Here is a 22537-nt window from a genome sequence, read left to right on the forward strand (position 1 = left end):
TGCTGGGTAAGAACACACAATGTGTACCTTTGCACTGCTCATGCAGTCATGCAAAGCCACTAACACCGCCGTGAAACTTCTCAGAGCCAGGAGCACTACACCTTAAAGACTGTGGCGTTTTTAAAGATTTCAGAAACACAATAGTCCAATTAAGAAAAATAAACGTTGTTAGTATTTTTCTACCTTTACTTCTTAGCATTTAAGTATTTGGATAATATTGTTTTAAATGTTTGATTTTAAAAGTCCCATTTGAGTTACCACCTTGAGTTTCATGACAAACTGTTCAATGAATTTTGGCTTGGGATTAGAACACAATTTCCATCAGTTTCCAAAATGCTGTTAAATATACTCTGCCATTTGAAGAACTGGAAGGAACTGAGGAACTGGATATCCAGTGTTACATATAAATGTGAAGCAGTGTTCTTGGCACAGATGATTATAAAATCAAACTATAAGTCAACGCTGAAAAATGTTGAAGATGGGCCAGTTGGATGACTTAGCTGCCGCCACACCCAACGACAAGAGTTCAAGAACCTACATGGTGGAAGGAGAGAACAGACTTCTGAAACCTGTCCTCTGATCTACACACGAGCACACACACATAAAATGTAATAATTTTTAAAAGTTGAAGATGTTCTATATCTTACATTATCCGATATTTAGCCAAGATTTAATTTTTAATGTAAAAACAAACACATCTACCTTATTAGCATACAAATTTGCTTTTGTCTTTACAAATTAGTAAAATCACATGAATACCAAAGAATTGTTTTAAAGTATTTCTTTATGGTTTATTAGACAAAAAGGGGTCATGAGTGGAAAAACTTTAAGAAGCCCTACTCTAGGTTATATTTCTAGGTTACATAATTTAGCTGAATAGAGAGCTAGAAAAGAAATCAGGCCCTAGGACCAGGTCCTCAGGCATTCCAACTTTTAGACATCAAACAACACTAAGGAAGAATGTAAGAAGAAAACCAGAGACCTCATAGAAGCTAAGGCAAAATGCTTTTCAGGGATGGAAAGACGGTTAATGGGTGAAGGTGTTTGCTACCAAAGCTGGTGACCTGAGTTCAATCCCTGAAACTCACATGGTGGAGAGAACTGACTCCTACAAGTTGTCCTTTGAGCCTAGTTGTATATACTGCCATAAGTGCACACACAAACACACACATACTAATCACATTTTTAATTAAAAATGAGTGAATGAATAAATAAAGCATTTGCCATGAATGCCTAATGACTGGAGTTTGACCTGCAAAACCCACAGTAAAATGAGAAAACTAATTCCCAAAAGTTGTCCTCTGATTTCCACATATACACTACCGCATGCACACACTTACATGCGTACATATACATCAAACACAAGAACACTAATAATAAAGATTTTAAAATGTTTTTCAAGAGGCTGTTCATCAATAACGTCCAACCTTGCTGAGATGTTAAGATAACAGAAAAATAGCCACTGGATTTGGTGGCAGATCACTGGTGTCCTTGACAAGAACAATACCAGGATGGATGATGAATATAAATTGAAAAAAGAGAATCAACTGTGGACTACAAATTATGTTGTAAAATAAAAAAATGACAAAATTCTACCTGGAAAAAGATACTATGAACAGGGCAAATAAGACTAAGTGCTTGTCACCTAATGATGAAAACATGATGATTGAGTTCTAGGCCTGGAACCCGTGTAAATACGAAGGGGCAGAACCAACTCTTCAAAGTTATCCCTCTGACCTCCACATGTGTCTCCAATACACATACCACAGAGAAATCAGTATGTAAAATATATATACATATATATGTGTGTGTGTGTGTGTATATATATATATATATTTATATATATTTGTGTGTGTGTGTGTGCGCGCGCATGTGTGTGTGTAGACAGAAGTGGGTAGCGCAGAGATCAAGTGTGTGTGTGAGTGTGTGTGTGTGTGTGTGTGTGTAGACAGAAGTGGGTAGCGCAGAGATCAAGGACTCTTCAATTCTTACTGTATGCAGAAGGTTGATTCCCCATTATACGATGAGCTTCTATACACCAACGAGAGAATCATAGCAACAAGATCAAGAAAAATGTCAATAAATAGTTGGTACAAAAGGAACCTATAAACTGCCCTTAAGGATGTTTCATTTCTTTCATATTGAGAGAGATGTAAGTGAAAACTACTCTGGGATGTCACTTTTTCATATACCAAGGTCAAACAAAATACACTGTCAAATGGAAAGTCAAATGCAATAAATACTATGTATAGCATGCCATCATTTGGGGAAAAATGAGAACCAAGAGAGTTTATCTATATTGACTCATATACACACATACACAAATGCCCTCCCTGAATAACCTTGTTTAGAAGAACAAGGACTAAACAAATAAGGGGTTGGATGAAGGTAGTTTTTACTAAATATGTGTAGAGTATGTTCAAACAATGTGACTATACACTTAAATTTTTAAATGTATACAATAAGGAAAACAGAAAATGTCACAATGCATGCAATGAGATGTAGTCAGAAAACTTTTAAGATAACATGATTCTAGAATACAGTAGGAGAGAAAAAATAATGTAATTTTTAGTATAATCTGTACTAAATCTATTTTGTAAATTATTGAAATCTCCCCATTAATTAAAACCCACCAAACTAGAATCAGACTTGGATTGGAGGATGATGTCATAAAGAAAACCAGGAAACACTGGAGAGTTGGCACAGCAGGTAAGAGCACTTGCTGTTTGTGCTGGCTGGTTTTATGTCAACTTGACACAAGCTAGAGTCACGTGAGAGGAGGGAACCCCAATTGAGAAAATGCCTCCATAAGATCAGGCTGCAAGAAAGCCTGTAGAGCATTTACTTAGTGATTGATGGAGGAGGGCCCCGCCCATTGTGGTAGTACCATCCTTGGGCTGGTGGTCCTGAGTTCTATAAGAATGCAGACTGAGCAAGCCATGAGGAGCAAGCCAGTAAGAAGCCCCCTCCCCCATAACCTCTGCATCAGCTCCTGTCTCCATGTTTCTGCTGTTTGAGTTCCTGTACTGGCTTCCTTCAATGATGACTATATTGTAGAAGTGAAGCCAAATCAACCTTTTTCTCCCCAACTTGCTTTTTGGTCATAATATGTCACTACAGCAACAGAAACCCTAACTAGGAGACTATTCTTGCCTGGGTTTGATTCCTAGAACCCACACAGTGGTTCACAACCGTCTATAACTCTAATAATCCCAGGGAATCTAATAACCTCTTCTGACCTAAGCGGGCACTCATGTGGTACACTTACATAATTTATGCAACCAAAACACTCATACACATAAAATAATAAAATAAATCTAAAACAAAAGACTCTGACCCAGAATTTAAATTTTTAAAACTTCCTTTTCTTTCTTTTTAAGATTTTACTTATTTTTACATGCATTGGTATTTTACCCGAATGTATGTCAGTGTGAAAAAAATGGTGTTACAGATGGTTGTGAGCTGCCATGTGGGTGCTGGGAATTGAACCCCGGTCCTCTGGAAGAGCAGCCAGCGCTCTTAACTGCTGAGCCATCTCTCCAGCCCGAATTTAAAATTCTTAATTTCTGTTATTTAATTATTCTACTGGATTGAAAATGAGTTCTTGAAATTATTAACTTTTAGAAGTCAATTACTTTTATTAGATTTTTGAATAAGACAGAAAGTATGACTAGCTTTAAAAAAAAAAGTTAAACTGGTGAAGAACAACCCATTTCCCAAATAGCCTGGTTAGTCAAAGTTCACTAACTTACAGTTGTGTATGTATATGTATCTGTGTGAATATATGCCACATGTGTGCAGGTGCCCAAGGAAACCAGAAGAAGGTATTAGATCCCTGGAGTAGGAATTACAGGTGATTGTGAGCTGTCAGATGTGGGTGTTGGGCAGGAAGGGCAAACACTCTCAACCACTGAGTCATCTTAGTCCCTAAGTTTACTAACTTGAAAGTACCCTGACATAAAACCTATCTGCAACACAGAAAGACAAACAAATACACTGACAGACAACAATTCTTACTTAATGAGGTTATAGCACACATCTCGTAGGGGCTCATGGCTTTTCTTCCTTACATTACTGTTGACCAAACTATCTAGCTCATCCCGTGCAAACCTAAGCTGAACTTCTGTTACACTGTAGCTTGCTGATTCCCGAGCACACTCTTCAATGTTATGGGCTTCATCTAAAATGATAACTTGCTCCTTCAGCTTTATATCCATCTGTAAGATAAAATAATTTTATATTAAAACATTTGACAAAATGAATTTAACAGTAACAGGCAAAAGATTTCATTTGAAAATTCATAATGTAGGCCAATATTGCTTGTGCAATTTACATTAAAGAACTGATACCCAAGCCTTAAAACAACTTCAGAAGCACTAATATCTACCAGATACCAGTTCTATACCATAGAGCTCACCGTTTTCACTCTGAGAACACTTGGCAACCAACCTCTCAATGAGCATGTGCCTATCAACTGAGCATGGATGAAGGTACCACTGGCTACACAGAGGGTATACAATTATACAGTAAAGAAGCGTTCAGTACAATTTTAACACTGATTCCCAAACACTTGTGTGTGTGTGTGTGTGTGTGTGTGTGTGTGTGTGTGTGTTGCTGTGGCTAAGCACAGGGCTTCAGGCTTCCTATGCAAGCCCTCTAACAAATGAGCTGCGTCCCTACCCCTGAGCAGAAAACCTTTAGAAGGGAAACAAGAATGCAGATTCAATGATTCCTAAAAAACCCAACATGAAGTAGCACAGTATATGTCTGTCTCCTTTGTACCTGACCTATGACCCTTTATCTTGAACACTGCTCTTCTCCAGCATGATGCTGGTGAGACTACTAATCTGCAGATCAAGTGACATCTTGTCTCTCACAGTAAGGGTAAAATAAAGCTCAGAACCAGGCTCATCAGTTAAAGTATTCCAAAGTTCTGTGGTTAGAAACTGGGTCAGATTTAGGAATGGATATGCCATCTAAGCTGGGCCAAAAGAGTAACTGGAGGGATGCATGCAAGCTCATGTTCTTTCCTCCAGACTAGCTAACTGCTTGTGGTTTTCCTTGGTCCCACAAAAAAAGGACTTCCTAAGAACGAAGCCGTCATAATGAAGAGAAAGCCCACTATTTCTGTTTAAGCTCTTTTCGAGTTAGGGTTGTGTAACTTGCAATTGAAAATCCTGAATAGTGAAACAAGGGAATTTTATTAAAGTAACCTCCAATAAATTATTTTGAGAAAGTAATAACATGCACAAGTCTGGGAGTGACTGAAAAAGAAATATGGAGGAGAACTAGATTGAGGTTAAAAGGCAGGGGTTCCGAGGAGGAGAGGAGCAAGGCAGAGCATTTCAGCAGGTGTACTCTAAACAGAAACACAGGAATCCCTAGGCAGTTCTAAGGCGTACTCAAGGGTTCCACTCAGGAGTTTCAGTAAAGGCTTAAAGGGCAGTTCTATGTCAGACTACTGAGCATCTTGAAGATGGAACTTAAATATAAACTCCACCCAGAGCAAAGGGAGAAATACATTTTCAAGTAGGGGGATGATAGAAGGAAAGTGACATTATGAAGGCTACCCTCATTAACACTGTTGTATCTGATACCTAATTAAGAGCTAACCAATAATGGTACAGCAGCAGAGAATAGTGTATGGTAGTAAATAAAATGCCTTATTGAGGCTGGAGAGAAGGCTCAGTGGTTAAAGGCACTTGCTGCTCCTCCAGAGGACCTGGGTTCAATCCTCAACACCCACATGAGGGCTCAAAACTGTAACTTCAGTTTATGGGGGATCCAATACCCTCTTTTGGCTTCTATGGTCACCTCATACATATGCTACATAGGCATACATTCTGGCAAACACTCATACACATGAAATAAAATATATGAAAGTGTAAATGCCTATTAATTTTGAACTTAAAAAGCTGGAGCTGGAGCTATGACTCAGTTGGCATAGCACTCGCCTAGCATGCATGAAGCCCTGGGTTTGACTCCTAGCACCACAAACGCTGGCTACGGTGGCCTGCACCTGAACTCCTGACACTTGGGCAGTAGAGGCAGGAGGACCAGAAGCTCAAGGTCATCCTCAGTTATGTAACACGTTCAAGACTGATCAGGGCTACATGGAACCCTGTCTCAACAACAACAAACCTATAAAGAAACTGAATGCTAATATGAACAGTACAGTTACACCTAAAGAAAGCAGTAACTGGCTACGCCAACTTGTTTACCCTTTGTCTTACTATAGCAATTATAATCTCTATAAGAACTAGGCAAATAAATAAAATTTAAAGTTCACTACTGAAAAATTCACAAAGCACAACTTTCATGGTACATATTCTCTCAACATAACCTCTTCAAAACAGTTATTTTTTTTCCCCAGAGAAAAGTTTTTAAATAATTCTTGTCCCCATGAATGAAGAGAACAATGGTTATATAATGGTCTTCAATGGGGACAATTTTACTCCACCGTGGAAATTTGGACATTTGGCAATGTCTAGACATATCTCTGACAGTGGCAACTGTAAGGGTTCTATTGGCGTCTCAGAGATTGAACCAGGGATGTCACAAAGCATCACAGACAGCCCATCCCAGCCGAGCGACTCAGTCAAGTCTGAGGGACACGCTACAGTTCCGTTTCAGTCAGAGCCTTAACTGTTTATGACTTTGGAAATCACCTCTTACTTCACCTTAGGACATGTTTTCAATGCTCTGTTTCCATCAATTCAATATAGAGGAAAATACACATAAAACATCTAAAAGCTTTTACATTCATCACTTCTATCTCCTAAGTAGGGAGAGCTCTAATTTCATATGTACTCACACTTTCCCTTATTTGTGCGTCCAAGAGGTAGTTGTAGGGACAAAAGATTATGTCAGCATCATCTATCAGCTCTCGAGCTGTGTAGTAGGGACATGCCTTCAGTTTCCTCCCGAGGCTGACAAGCTCTTCTATGTCCCAGGCTTTGGACATCCCCTGAAGAGACTGCAATGTCTGCTGATTACTAATTTTATGGACACCATGATAAAAATAGCAGGATTTTCCCTGAAAAAAGACAGACATAACTGAAGTATGAGCCAACTTTGGAATAGAATTAATAAAGTAAGATTATCTCAGAACCTTAAAAAGATTACTAGAACTAGAAGCTAACATTTTATAAAGAAAACGAATACTTCTATATATATAATGGCAAACTTATTTTCCTGCCAAGACATAGGAATGTCACCATGTTACCCATTTGACTTTGAACTCTTGGGCTCAAGTGATCTTCCTGCTTCACCCTCCCAAGTAGCTGGAATTACAGGCAATATTCAAAACCATTTAAAAAAACTGTAGTAGTTGGCTCAGAATGAGAAAGAACTCTCAATACAAAATAAACGAAAAAAACATTCTTCAACTGTTTGATGTAGCCGTGCCGTTAGCCATGACGCATTTCTGGAAGTATGGACATAGAAACGGTGTCTCTTGTTGCTTTTAGAACAGAATTAGGTGACAGGCCTAGGGAGAAAATTTCTACTGCTCTCTTGTCTCTTTTCAAATTTAAGCCATGTGACAATATTAGAAGTAAGGAAACAAGAAAGGGAGAGGAGAGAAAAAAGGGAAGAAGGGAAGGAGAAGGAAATAAAGAAGGACTATCCTGGGGGGAAAAAATAAAAAGGATACTACAAAAAATTCATAAAACACAAGAGTACCCCCTAAATTCCAAATTATATTATTCAAAGCATATACTATTAACATCTTCATGTATCTCCTAGTTCTTCTATACACATGTATAGAAAGGTACATCTCTATAAAATGACCCACCATTAAGATAAAAACAAAGTGCTATCAGGAAAATCTCATGTCACTGTTGCTCATACATGCACACTGAGTTACTGTGCCAGAACTGAACTCGCTTCCTCCACACCAGGCACTTAGACCGTCTTCATGCTCATAAGGCAGGCACTGCAATAGCTGAGCCATCTCTACAGGCTCATCTTTGCGTATTTTAAAGGTAAAAAAACAAAATCTTGTTTTGATTTGTACCGTTTATAATTTCTGTCAAGGTATAACATTTCTTTGAAGGAATAGCCTTGTGTGTGTGGTACTGGACACTGAGTCTAGGGCCTCACGCACTCAGGGTAACCACTCTACTGAGTCGCCATCTCCAGTCCTTGTACGAACATTCAACAGAGGGTCCACAGTAATTCCTGTTTCTTTGCTGCTATCTACTAATGTCTTTGCTATTATGTTACTGGAAGTAAAAAAAATAAATAAATAAGTATTAATAAAAAATTAAAAATTTGATAACTCACTCCAAGTATGAATGTCATATATCATATATCAATTTTAACTGTATAAAAGCAGAGGCAAGAGAGATGTCTCAGTGTTAAGAGCACTTACTGCTCTTGCAAAAGACCTGGGTTTGGTTCACAGCACACACATGGCAACTCACAACCACCTTAACTCTAGTGGCAGGGCATGTGATGCCCTCTTCTGGCCTCCACACATGTAGTGTGACAACACACATACATTAAAAAAAAAATCCAAGATGCATAAAATTAGCCCAGCATGGTGGCAGTGCCTGTAACCCAAGCACGTGGGAGCCTGAGGCAGGGGGATAATAAGTTTAAGGTCTACTGAACTCCATAGCAACATTCACAACTGAAATAATAAGTTAATTAAATAGGCAAATGAATGAGGGGGCCCAAATTACTCAGGGTCAGAGAATCTGAGCTTGCTTTGCCCAGTAGGGCTACATAATGAGATGATTTGACCACGGGCGTGTTTACCAGGTGTTTGGAAGGGTCTACACTTGGCTGTACATTGTGCTTTGATCTTACAAGGGGGAGATCTTTTGCCTCTCCCCTGAGCATATTATAAAAAGCCTTTTTGAATAAACTCTGGGCGGTTGGGTATTGACCCAGGCCCTCCTGAAGCTATACTGTGTCTCTGTCTTTCTCCTTATTGTCTAGGTCTATCTTTCTATCTGATATTTCCTCATTCCTCTTTCCTCCAACTAAGAACCTTTTGATAGGTGGAAGCAGGTTGGAGCTGGTCTCCCACAGACTCCCATAAATGAATAGATAAAATATATGAAACTAATAGTCACATTACAAAAATATTTAACAAAAGTTTAAGCCTTGAGTAATAAAAGTGCTAAAAGCTTTGAATAATGGGCAATTTGCCATAACCTCAAAATTCTGATTTTTATCATCAATGTACACTGATAATAAAAATTAGATACATGGCAGAGTTTTATAGCAAACAAAACAAAACAAAACACTTGTAGCTAAACTCAATTTTATGACCAACAGCAGACATGTTAAGTAATTTTTTAAAAGATACACCCTTTTTAAGGCCAGGTACAGTGGTACATGCCTTTAATCTCAGCACTCATGAGGCAGAGGCAGGAGAATCTCTGAGTTTGAGGTGAGCCTGGTCTAAAGAGTAAGCTCCAGGCCAGCCAAGGCTATATAATGAGACCTTGTTTCAAAACAAACCAAATGATACACCCTTTTAAGTGAGTGTGCCCTTTGTTAGGTTCTCTAATGATGTTATAATGAGAAAGATAGTCACCAAATGTGTGAAAGTATGACTATGTTTGTGTAAAGTACCCTTGCTTAAAGAATAAATATGCATATATACTCTAGCAAATAATGTTTTTTAAATGTTCTGACAAAATACAGATAACTATACAGTGGTTTCTGTGAAGGGTTAGAGGACAGAAGGAGCTGGGTGACAGGACTTGTCATAACTGGGCTAGCTCTGACTCTTCTAGCCATGTACGTGAGTTACTCTGTGTGTTACTTTATTTCTTTTCTTTTCTGGGTGAGGGGAGAGCAGGCTCTTCTTATGCAGCCACCTAGCCTTAAATCTGCAATGTTGCATGAGCCTCCCAAGGGCTGGGATTACCAGTGTGCACCACAATACCCAGATACTTTTCTTTAAAAAAATAAAAAAGGATTATTTATTTTTACTTTATATGCGAGTGTGTGTTGCCTGCAGCAGTCTGTATGTGGCCACAGAGGGTATTAGATCCCCTGGAACTGGAGTTACAGACGGTTGTGAGCTGCCATGTGGTGCTGGAAATTGAACCATGATCCTCTGGAAGAGCAAGCAGCTCATGTTCTTCTAACCTCTGAGCTGTCTCAACTGCTTCATTTGAATTTTTAAAAAACAAGACAGTCTATATCTACAACTTTTGAAAGAATTTGCCTTCCAGGCTCAACTTTAATTTTCTTTTCTTAAACAAAAAAAAAAAAATAATTTTAACAGACTATCTTTCCAGTATGGAGGGCACTTTAAAAGAAACTGTGAACAAAAACACATGTGCCTTCAGATCAAGCCAAATAATCAGAAAGTTTACCCTTTGAGGGCTCTTAGAACGACAGCTCTGTGCAGGCTGATAGTGAAGCCCAAAGCTCATCCCTTGATCCATGTAACAGAACCCAGGAGGGCGTCTGTCGGCTGGAGTGTTATCACACTTTAAACTCTTTTCACTCAATGTCAGTTATCTATTTATCATTTCTCTTTGGTAAACCAGCCATAGTAAACACAGACACCTATGGCGACTTTGTAATTGGCCCTCATTACAATACCAAATTACTCTGAGGGCTTGGGAACAAGAGAGAGAGCATTCGTGTGCACCCAGGAGGTAAGCACTCTGACATGGAGCCAGGACGCAGCACGCCACCAGCAGCTATCTTTGCTCACTTACATCACTAATATTCAAAAACAAAACAGTTGTTCATTTCAAGCCAATGGAAAGTGCTGAACATCCAAGTCTACTAACTTATTTTACATGATCCAAACTTCTGAGAATAAAGATCAAACACAAACAGTCCTGAAGGATTCTAGAACATTATACAAAATAAGACTATTTGCCTTAAATTTTTTCATTGCTTTTACCAATATATTTTAACTTATATATTTCCTATAAATGCATAATGATTTTATCAAGAACAAGTGAAAAAAGATTTTAAAAATATATAATGACGACGGCAGCCAGCATTTGAGTTTAGCAGAGCAGTTAGCCACTCACGGAAAAAGGTTTACTTGAACATGGTATTTGCAGTTTACCACAAAAACCTTTTCCTTCAGTCCCTTTAAAGCATATACAGTGAAGAGGTTCCACAGAATTCTTTAGTTAGTTAGAAAGAACTTAAACGGCAACAAAAACACTACAGAATTGCAATAGTGCTTTTGACTGGATAACTCTATATTCTCTTCTTTGCCCTGAACAAGTCACTCTAACTTGTTCACTGAATCCCTCACTTATACTACATAAAGCTAAATAGCTATTAAAATATGTCTTGAATAGGCATTAAAAAAAAAAAAACCTGAGTAAAATCTCATCTGGTTAAAATAAAAAAACCAAAAAAGAAAAAACAATAAAAGATAATTTATTCATATTCTATGGTAGGAGTTGATCCATCAATGGAACAACACTCTTGGGACTGTCACAGTCTTTTGTGTAGAATCAACTCTGATAAAAAAAAATAGGAAGACAAAAAAAATTCAAAGTACACTATCATTGCTCACTTTATATACCGATTCACTGACTATTTCGGGGTACAATCTCATACTTACAATTTCAATTTTCAAGCAAATTAGCTACACCAAACACAGACTCCCAAAATAATATTGTCCAGTATTAAAATGGTGTCTACAAAAGCAAGTCTTCTCTCATTCTACCCATCCTAAAAATTCATACCACTCCAATTTCCCTAGAAAAGTTTAAAACCATGTATATCATAGTTTTAAACTTAACAATCTCATATAATTTTTTTAATTTGTACTAATTAGAACTATAAGTTATAATAATCATGTATTTCAATGTTAAAAATTTCAAAATTTGCTCAGTTTAAACTTATTTTGAAGTTTTTAAATATATAAAATATGCTGATTAGATCTAATTAGATAATATTCTTAAAACATTTTTTATCCTCTCAGCTGACATCACTCATGTGCAACTATTTTGGGTAGATGGATTTAAAATAAAAAGATTACATATGAATACAACAGAAATTAATGTCATGGAATTAAATATATCTATAAGTTTTAAAAACCGAAATCTATCAGTTTAAATGTGAATTAAGATTTTCTTATGGTAAAATATTTTTCAAGAAATATCAAAGCTAGCAATTAATTTGGTTTTCATATTATTTAATGATCACTAGAAAAATACAAAGAACACGTATCAAGAAATTTCAATCTTTTCAGTCTTATTTTTTTCTCTACGTCAAAGTACTTTACTCACCTGTTTTCCATCCAGTAGTTCCATGCACTTTTCATTTCTGTTGAAGTTGCCCACTACTTCAGGATGAACGCAAGTATGATCCCTGCTGGAAAGAACGGTCATTGGGACCCCTGAGTAAGCTGTCTTTCGGAGCTCTCTAGTGATCTGAGCAATCTGCTTGTGTGTGCGGGTCCCAAAATAAATTTTGGGTCTCTTGGATTGTCCCCCGTGATCTTTCTTCAGAGTGTTTGCAGAGTCTTCACTGTGTCCTTGCTTAGCAGAACAGCAGCACCTAGAACACAGGCCATCGAACTGAAACAAGGAAAGAAAACAGGAATTGTCTGGGCTACCACACAACACACACTGTGACACCTCTCAGATCAAAGCTCTTAAGTAGGGATCCTAAGGGTCCAAGACGCTTTCAGATAGTACAGTCTCTAAATGCATCACTGAAGAAACTACACACTCTTCACATTTAGTTCTCTATCTTCTCAAAGCTATAAACAATGCTTCCATCTTTACATTCTTTCTTACACAGTCAATTCCAAACGTTTAACGCACATCTTAACACTTATCTTTTATAAAATTATCGTTTTTAAATGACAACACATTGGAAGATCATTTCAATTTCTCTTGGGTCACTGTGACATTACAGAACTGCTAGTTTTTCTCACAGCACGGCTCAAATATTCTGTGTTTTTAAAAAGTATTTGAAAAGCAGTTAACAGAAGAATAGACATAACAAGTTGAATCTGAAGCACCACTACAAAATGAGTCAAGAAAATTCTTTTCTAGCAAAGGCATGAAAATGAATGCAAAAATATCAACATTCAACAGTGAGTAAAAACAGGTAGTTTGCATGGAAGAAGTATGTCTGAAATCCAATTACATATGTGAAATGAAAACCCATCAGAAAAACTGTGACCAGAATAGCTCGCCCTGGACAAGCTCACTAGTAATTCAGTATCATAAATGAAATCATGTAAACATCTCTTTAATACAGCAAAGGAACCTCAGGAATAGTCTAAAATTTACCTGATTTGAATTCCTGCCTCCAAATTCTGCCCTCTACCCCCTTTTTTGCAAGTTTAATGCTATGAGAACTCACAGATTCTTAACTAATAGCCCCTTCAAAGCTTCAAGTCCTCCACCAAACGAAACAGAATGAAGCTGCATTTAAGAGAAATGCTGTGAAACAATCACTGAGGGAAAAAGGTGAGCAGCGCACTCATTTTGAAGAATTTACACTGGAAAGATTCGGTTTTGTAGAACAAATACTCACTGCATTAAAAACTGTAATCAGTAAGATTAGCCTTCATAAACAAATGCTAAGTCATAGTATGTTACACCACAATACTGGAGATCAAGCTGTCTTTTAGCCTCTGCTCAGTGGGAAAGCAAGTTCAAATTACTCCTAGTCTCGCTCAACCTTGTCCGCCATTAAATATTACAATACATGATAGAATGGATGTAAATGTGACCCTTCTGGAGCTGTCACTCACAGGGATAAAAGGTCCACTGATGTGCCAAATAAACATTCAGTCAAAGCAGATAAAGTTACAGTCATGCTGGAATTGTTACATTCCCCTCTCAGGTTGCCAGTAACAGCAGATTTCATTACAGAGTGCTGCCACATTAAATAGCCAGTTCCAAATATCCTGCCTTCTATATTGAATAATTACTTATTCACTGAAAGGATAAAAGAAGTTATGAATGGGGCCCTTGTCAACAGTCAAGCAGGAAACAGCTGACTTGTGGTTTATGTTACATATGTTGCAATATCTAACAACTTATACTCACAGAGAAAATGGAATGCAAATTATATCATGATATTTGCACTGAATTGTTTTTTGGTTTCTGTAGTGACCACGTTAGTTAATTAACATACTAAGGAACTAAGGTAACTACAGGTACAGAATTAGTTTACTTTTTCATATCTTCAGACTTTTTACTCAATTACTCTATTTCTCTTCCTATAATGCTGTTGAATTTACTGGACTATTACACTGCTAGGGCCCACTAAATCATTTTGTCCTATATGGATATATTATATAGAACCCTAAAAAAAATTCAAAATTAAAATGGCTCTCAAGGCTTAGGAAACTCCTTTTTGGGAGAATACTTTTCAACATTAATTTCACTTAATATTTACTACGGACTGCTTTTAAATCTACCTTTTTTCCTGACTCCCTTTCAAAAAAGAAAGTACAGAAATACCTTAGTATTTAACTTACAGACCTTCACATATATGCAAACACCTTTCATATAATTATTTTCAAATAAAAAGGAAATACTACCATAATAGTTTCACAACTTGTTATTTTGATTTGAAAATTCTACATTTTAAGATGGGTGAATTTGGCATCAATAACTCAGTTCTCATCTTAAAATGTTATATCGTAGCTCTGTTAACAAAAGTTCATGATTATATATTTTTTTTAAACTAGGATAGATTTAGATACCACCAATTTTTACATTTTTTTAATTCAGAAAAGTATAAGCCACAGATACTTTCATTTGAAATGTGTTTTGCTTGTTAACTTTTAAAGTGATCTGAAATAATTATGCATCCACGAATTCAAGGCAGATGTCTTAAGGCAGTAGTTAAGCAAGGAAAACAGAAGACTGAAATTAAGACACTCATGTCTTGTTCCCATGTACTACTAAATAATTATTTCTTTAAAAGTGATCTTCCATTGAGGGTACTACTTAAAAGATCTGAGAAAATTGTATTTGAAGATAGAAAAGTGATATGAAAGCAGAATAAAAGATTTTAAGTAAGCATTTATCTAATAACAAAAAGGAGCTGCTTGTATTGAAATTATTAACTTTCAACGCTGAAAGAAAACACAAGATAGGATCTGGATAATAGCAATGACAGAAGATTAGAATACTCCTTGACCCATGAATAAGCTGCTACTTTACGGCCTTTCTCTGAAACCTTTGGACTTAGGGTACTGAAACCATCAGATGAGTAAAAGGAGGCCGCTCTGCAGCTCTCCTTAGCTATTTTCTCTGCTAACAAATAGTCAGGCTTACTTTTTCATAGAATGGCTGCTTTTTGCTACTGCTCTTTAAACTTACAGAATTTTTATCACTACAAAATAAAAAACTATTAACTCTCATCCAGCATATTAAAGACTGACAACAGGTAAAACACATGTTCCCCCAAACTTGTTAACCCTATAACCTGTAAATGTCAATGAGTTATGACCAAGCTCTGTAAAAATGGTTTCCTCTTCACTTCTAGAAACTACCTTTACTTTAACAAAAGGCAATAAAATCCAAGATCCACAGCAGCAAAAGCAGTATCATTTAAAGAATATTACAGGGGACACACGTGGACAGGACAGGAGTCACCTGCTCAAAAATTCTCAATGGGAATGGGAAGCTAGCAACCAAGAATATTTAGAACATTTTCTATGTGTTCAATAATAACATCTAGTTCCTCTTTTGTCCTATTGTATAAAGATATACCTAAGTTCTCTGAAAGAGAGAAGGATTACAAGTTTTGATTTTGAGAGAAATGTCAGCTGCTCAGTCTTTCCACTATTCCTTGCACAAAGCTGTGATGAGTAACCCCAAGTGTAACATACTAAAACATCAACTGCTTAAGTATCACAGCTCTCTCCAAACTTTCCCTATACACTCCCTGCAAAACAGTATGCCTAATTACTTGAAAAATAAAATGAGCAAGGCTATGAAATATTTTTAGAAAAGGAAAATTAGGAAAGAGAAGTTAATTTCACTGTCAACACTGAGGCAGGAAACAAACGGCACTGGTTGATGTTACATACATTGAAACATCTAGCAACAGGACCACAGAGAAAATGGGAATTCATCCAGTTACTCTGCTACTGTGTGTACCACATAACTTCTAAAAGTAGGCTATGGATTGAATCCCCAAAGCAGACCAAAAAGAAAATATTTATTATGAACAAAATAAATATTTAAGCCAGGTGTAGTGGCACACACTTGTAATCCAGCATTTGGGGAGTGGAGGCAGGAGGATCAGGAGGAGTTCAAGGGTATCCTCAGCTACATAGCAAGTTTGGAGACAGTTTGAGACTCAGTCTGAAAAAAATGCGTGTGTGTGTGTGTGTGTGTGTGTGTGTGTGTGTGTGTGTGTGTGTGTGCTTGTGCTTGCGTGCTCTCCCTCTCCCCACCTCCTCCCTCTCTGGAGAGAGAGAGAGAGAGAGAGAGAGAGAGAGAGAGAGAGAGAGAGAGAGAGAAAGGAAAGGAAAAGCCACTATGTGGAGGGGAGAATAAATTTAAAAAAAAAAAACAACTAGTAATTCACATTTCCCCTAGCTTTCAGCATGCATAGCTATTTTTCCAACCCACTACAAATTCCTTAAGTACAGCAACTCACATTTCTTTGCATAACTCATTCACTGAGTATGTAAGTATAACTTAAACTGTTTCCATTGGAGGACTGTGACCCAGTGTCCCCAAACAAACTACTGTAGCCTAATATCACATTTTTAAAGCCTGATAGATACTTAAGTTCTAATTTAAAGTGAATTAAATATGATAAAGATACTCCAATAATCAAATGACTACCCTTTAAAAGCAAAAGCATGGGATAATTTACTATTTTTTGAAGTCAAAGAATCATCTTATGCAAATATTTGAGCCACTTGATCTGCAAGCAACAAATATATATCCTGAGAGGTTCAATATTAATAATTACCACTTATTAAAGCTGTCCCTGAATGAGGCCCTTCACGCTCGGTATCCCATTTCATTCACCCATTCAGTCAAGAAACTTTAGAATCCTTGGTTCTACCAAGCCAAGTAGAAGACAATGACAGGGGTCACCAGCCTCATCTACAAAGAGGGTTTCTCTCTCTAACTGCTCTACAAGGCGTAGTCTGGAGAGTTTACCAATACCAGTTTCATGAATTAAGAAATTGTTTCTAGTTAGTTCTGTGTGCATTATTTTTCTGATGCAGTTGCAAAATATTCCTAGGATAAACTATATACTTAAATTCATAAATTACTTAAACTTGTTGTTTGAATTAAGTATTTTATATCAAGATCCATGTTAAATACAACAAAGGAGTGGGAGAGGAGGATCTTTCCATTAAGAAATGATTTACAGCAACAGTCAGCAAACTTTTTTTCCCTAGCAAACATAGTTCAAGGGTCAGAGTATAAATATTTCAGGCTTTGCAGGCTATAAAATCGCTGGGCACCTTTAATCCCAGCATTCAGGAGCAGAGGCAGGTGGATTTCTGTAAGTTTGAGGCCAGCCTGGTCTACAAAGTGAGTTCCATCCAGAACAGCCAGGGATATATAGAGAAACCCTATCTCAAGAAAAAAAAAATGAATGAAAGAAAAGAAAGAAAGAAAGAAAGAAAGAAAGAAAGAAAGAAAGAAAGAAAGAAAGAAAGAAAGAGAAAATAAAGAAAAAAATCCATGTGATTCAAATGTGAGAAAATTTTTTTTTTGTTTGTTTGAGACAGGGTCTCACTTTGTAGCCCAGGCTAAGATTGAACTCTCTCTCTATGTAACCCAAAATGGTCTCAAAGTTGATCCTTTTGCCTCAGTCCCCAGAATGCTAGCATTATAGGAACATACCTCTAAAGCCACCCACCCCCTTAGAAAAGGATTTATTTATTTATTGTTATTTTATATGTATAAATGATTTGCCGGAGTGTATGTACATTTATCACATGTGTGCCTGGTGCCTAGGGAGGTCAGAAGAGGTCATCTGATCCCCTGGATCCAGAGTGCTGGGAATTAAGCTGAATCTTCTGTAAGAACAAGTGCACTTAACTGCTGAGCCATCTCTCCAGCCTCAGGAAAGGATTTCTTAAGATAATAAACCAGTAGCAAAAATAATTGAAAATGTAACTTCATTAATATGTAAAACTTCTATTTAAAAAGATACCTTCCAGCTGGGTGGTGGTGGTGCATGCCTTTAATTCCAGCACTTGGGAGGCAGAGGCAGGTGGATCTCTGTGAATTCGAGGCCAGCCTGGGCTACAGAGTGAGTTTCAAGACAGGCTCCAAAGCTACACAGAGAAACCCTGTTTCGAAAAACCAAAAAAAGAGATACCTCCCGTAGGTCCCTGGACTCCTACAACCTCTATAATACACTTACCCCTGTAGCTAAGGCAGGAGGACTGCAAACCAATCCAAGACCATCTTGGCAACTTAGCAAGACCTTACCTCAGAGTAAAACTTTAAAAGGTCTGGGTACTATAGTTCAATGGAAGATTATTTGCCTAGCTTCAACAGTCAACATCCAGAGTTACCAAAAAAAAAAAAAAAAAAAAAAAAGAGAGCAGCAGCAGCAGCAAGAAGATGCCTCCCAAGATAACTAAGGTAAAAAGGAAGGCAGAGACTAAGATGTTTGCAATGCATAAAACTAAGTAAAGGTATCTGAAACACAAGATTTGGATAACTACACTTTAAAAAGGCAAACACAGTGGATGGATAGCTAGGAACAGGGAAATCAAACCACACTAAAGCGGAAAGACCGATGAATACTCGAGAAGATTAACAACCTAATGTCTAGCCCATCTCAGTAATTAGGAAAGTGCTAATTAAGACCACAATTTCCCTTTACGCCCACCAGACTGGATGTTGGAACAGCTCTCATACAGGACAGACCCATGCACAAACTGGCAGATCGACCTTGGAGAACACATTGGCAACCTAGTAAAATCAAAGATACGTAAGTTCTTTGGGGGCTCGAGAGATGGCTCAGTGGTTAAATGTGCTTGCTGCTCTTCCAGAGGACCCGAATCCGGATCCCAGTATCCATATTAGTTGACTCACAATGGCCTGTAACTCCTGCTCCAGAGATCTAATAACCTCTTCTAGCCTCTGCATGCAACTGCACTCATGTGCATTGTACCCACACAGATACATGCATACACATTAAAAATAAATCTTTAAAAAAAATCTTTAGGCCCAGCAAGGGTCTAAGTATGCATGTTAGAGGAATTTTTAAACACTAAGACTGTTACACAAGGGATATGATTTGCCTCATTGTTGTTGTTGTTTTTTTTTTCCTGAGTCGGGGTATTTACTCTGTTGAAACTGGCCTGGAACTCACTATTGGCATAGGCTGGTTGCAAATTCACAGTAATCTTCCTGCCTCAGCCTCTCTAGTGCTGAGTGTACAGGTATGAGCCATCATGCCCAACTTGATTTAGTAGTGAGAAAACTATGATGAGTCTTTCAACAGAATAGACAATTAATAAGGGGTTTCCCAACCAATGAAAAATATATACTTACATAAAAATGAACTAGAACTTTATGTACGAACATATATACAACATAGCAATGTTGAACGAGTATGACCTAAATGTAACTCTCTCTACAAAGTCCAAGTAAGTTGAAGGTAGAGATAAAAATATGAAACTTTAAGTAGAGAATTAGGAAAGACTACTCTAGTTAATAATCACAGTGGTAAACAATATATGGGGGAGCCCGAGGTGGGGGACTGTGGTGTGGTACTTGCCTAGCATAGACAAAACTCTAGGTTCAACCCCCAACACATACTCCTGTAACTGTACAACCTTGGAGGAAGAGGCAGAAGGCTCAGAAATTCAAGGTCATCCTACTGATGGAGATTTTTGTTTTGTGGGGGTGAGGGTGTGGGGGTTGTTTGTTTGTTTGTTTGTTTGTGAGACAGGGTCTCATTGTGCGGTCCTGACTGGCCTGAAAGTAAGATCATGTAGATCAGGTTGGCCTCAAACTCAAAGATCTGCCTGCCTCTGCCCCACAAGCAATAGGAATAAAGGAATGCGCCACCCATTCTGTGCCTAGGAAATCAGTTTATTTTTAATTTTTAATCATTTATTTATCCTTATTTTATGTGCATTAGTGTTTTACTTGCATGTATGTCTGCGTGAGGGTGTCAGGCTCCCTGGAACTGACAGCTGTGAGCTGCCATGTGGGTGCTGGGAATTGAACCCAGGTCCTCTGGAAGAGCAGCCAGTGTTCTAACTGCTGAGCCAGCTCTCCAGCCCCGGAAACCAGTTTTTAAAGTAGTGATTCCACAACTGTTATCAGGAGCTCAAAAAGAACCATGACTAATTTGGGTGAGAGCTTTATTCTAAACTTTGTCTGATTTTAGAGGAAACGAAATGGCAACAGCACTTCCTTGACAACCAACCTGGCCACCCACATCTGCTCCGCACAGGCATAAGCAAGGTGAAGTCAACAGCGGGTATTTTAACAGAGGTCTGACCACTGCTTTTAAACTCACCTCAGTTTTTATCCATTAATTATCTAGTATAGCATAAGGCTAAAAATGAAAAGTTTCTACTTTACAGGTTAAAAAGACAATCAAAAGGAATTCTTCAAATCATTGCAAAATCCACTAAATATATAGAGGTCAAATTCAAAACCTTAAATCCTACCATCTAACCAAGTAAAAACATAAAAACCTCTTCCTTTTTTAAGAGTTATTTTCTATCTCTCTGTGTTTGTGTGTTTATGAATATTTGCTACTCGTGTGTGGATACCTGAGGAGGGCCAGAAAAGGGTATCCTTTGCACTGGAGTTACAGGCTGTTGTGATCTGCCTGATACTGGTATTGGGAACTGAGCTCTCAAAGATCAGGAAGCCCTCTTAAGCACCGAGCCACCTCTACAGCTCCTTGTCCTTTTTTATTACCATTTTTATTAAATGTATTCTTTGACAGTTTCACTCACATACATAATACATCTGGCTACTCTTGTCCCGGCTTTCTCCTATCTCCCTTTCATCCTGGCAGCCCCCCTTCTCCCTACAAGCCTCTTTCTCACACTCAGGGCTGTGCCTTGTGATCTATTTAGTTTAACCAGGGCTGTCTGTGTGACCTCGGGTTTACTTTAAAAAGCCACGCATATAAAGGGCCAGTAGTAAAAGGCCAATTAACATAGAATTATAATACAAGCTGTGAGGCATGAAAAGAAGGCTTACTGTTAACTGGATTGACCATTCGATGCTTTCTAAGCCATCTAAACAGATACTGAATGCCTGCTGTACAAAATCTCACATAAGCACACACTTCAGTAAGACAGTGTGACGTAACTGTACCTTTTCAATCATTCTCTAAAAAAAAAAATTAAACAGTAGCACCCTGCTGCCAGTTTCAGGGTTACACTGCACAAAGCAGCTGCTCATCCACTCACAGCAACCAGCAGGTGAACCTGATTCAATATTTATCACAGGCTTTTACAGATCACTGCTAACCAAGCAAACGTTTTAATTAAGTTGGAACCTGCTTCAAAGAGCTCATTCAAGATGTCAATCAGCAGGTATGGGATCAGATACAGTGTCAGGTGAGAGTGTGTAATACAAATCCACAACTTTCTTCATCCCATCTCTGTAAATTAGCCTGCTCTAAGGTTCAGACTCTGATTGTAACAGACTGCCAGTCTCCTGGAATGTGTAACTGAAGTCACTCAAATTCTATTGTGAAGGTTGTAAGCAATATGTTAAACTGCAGTGGGCTAGCACATTAAGACAGATCCTTTTCACGGCTGGGTTTTGATACCGTAAGTGTTTGTTACCCTACTCTCCACTTACTGTTTACTTTCTTGCCCAGTGTAAATGGAAATTCCTCAACACAGTAGCCCTAGTCTCTGAAAAGTCTTGTTTCAGTAGAATTAATCAAAAAGATCCAAAGTAGGATAACTTTTATCTAAGTTTACATAAGAAAAATTCGTGCAATAAGAAGTCTCAGTTTACCAAACATAGGGAAAAGCTCAACCTGTTATACCGTACAACCTCTCCCACTAGCACTGTATGCAGATACAGTCAGAGCAAAAAGTCCTGAAACAGGTGAACATCACTGACAGATTTCAAGAAACACCTGCAGTATTTAAAAAAAAAAAAGCTGGCTCATATGATGATGGCATAAGCCTATAATCCCAGTATCAAGGAAACTAAGGCAGAAAGATTCCAAATTCAAGGCCATCTTGGAATATACAACCAGACTTGATCTCAAAAGGCCAGGCATAGTAGTTCACACCTATAGTTCCAGCAGGGGGGCACTAAAAGCAAAATAATCAGGAATTTGAGGCCAGGCTGAATACATTAGATCTTATCTAAGAAGAAAAGGAAAAATGAAATTTTCTTTTTAGAGGACTACTGCAAATTTTAAGAGGAGTAAGTTTCTAAACTCACCATTGTGCAACTCTCACAACTGATTAAGGGACTGAGGCATGCTGCCCACATGGATGTTAAAATATTGGGAGAGTTGGGCATGGTGGCCCATGCCTGTAATCCCAGCACTCTGGAGGCAGAGGCAGGAGGATCTCTGTGAGTTCAAGGTCAGCCTAGACTACAGAGTGAGTTCCAGGACAGCCAGGGCTATA

At 37.9% G+C, this 22537-nt stretch overlaps 1 protein-coding gene across 1 annotated transcript in view; it reads right to left on the minus strand.

Annotated features, from left to right (window-relative positions):
* Brip1 (BRCA1 interacting helicase 1) overlaps positions 1-22537 on the minus strand; it is a 135948-nt gene that overhangs the window by 82806 nt on the left and 30605 nt on the right. The window contains exons 6-8 of the mRNA XM_059271415.1: positions 12234-12524; positions 6815-7036; positions 4018-4217 (exon numbers count right to left, since the gene is read on the minus strand). Coding sequence (XP_059127398.1) covers positions 4018-4217; positions 6815-7036; positions 12234-12524 — 713 coding nt within the window. The remainder of the gene's footprint in view (positions 1-4017; positions 4218-6814; positions 7037-12233; positions 12525-22537) is intronic.

The sequence above is a fragment of the Peromyscus eremicus genome, chromosome 8a (assembly GCF_949786415.1).
Source record: "Peromyscus eremicus chromosome 8a, PerEre_H2_v1, whole genome shotgun sequence".
NCBI lineage: Eukaryota > Metazoa > Chordata > Mammalia > Rodentia > Cricetidae > Peromyscus > Peromyscus eremicus.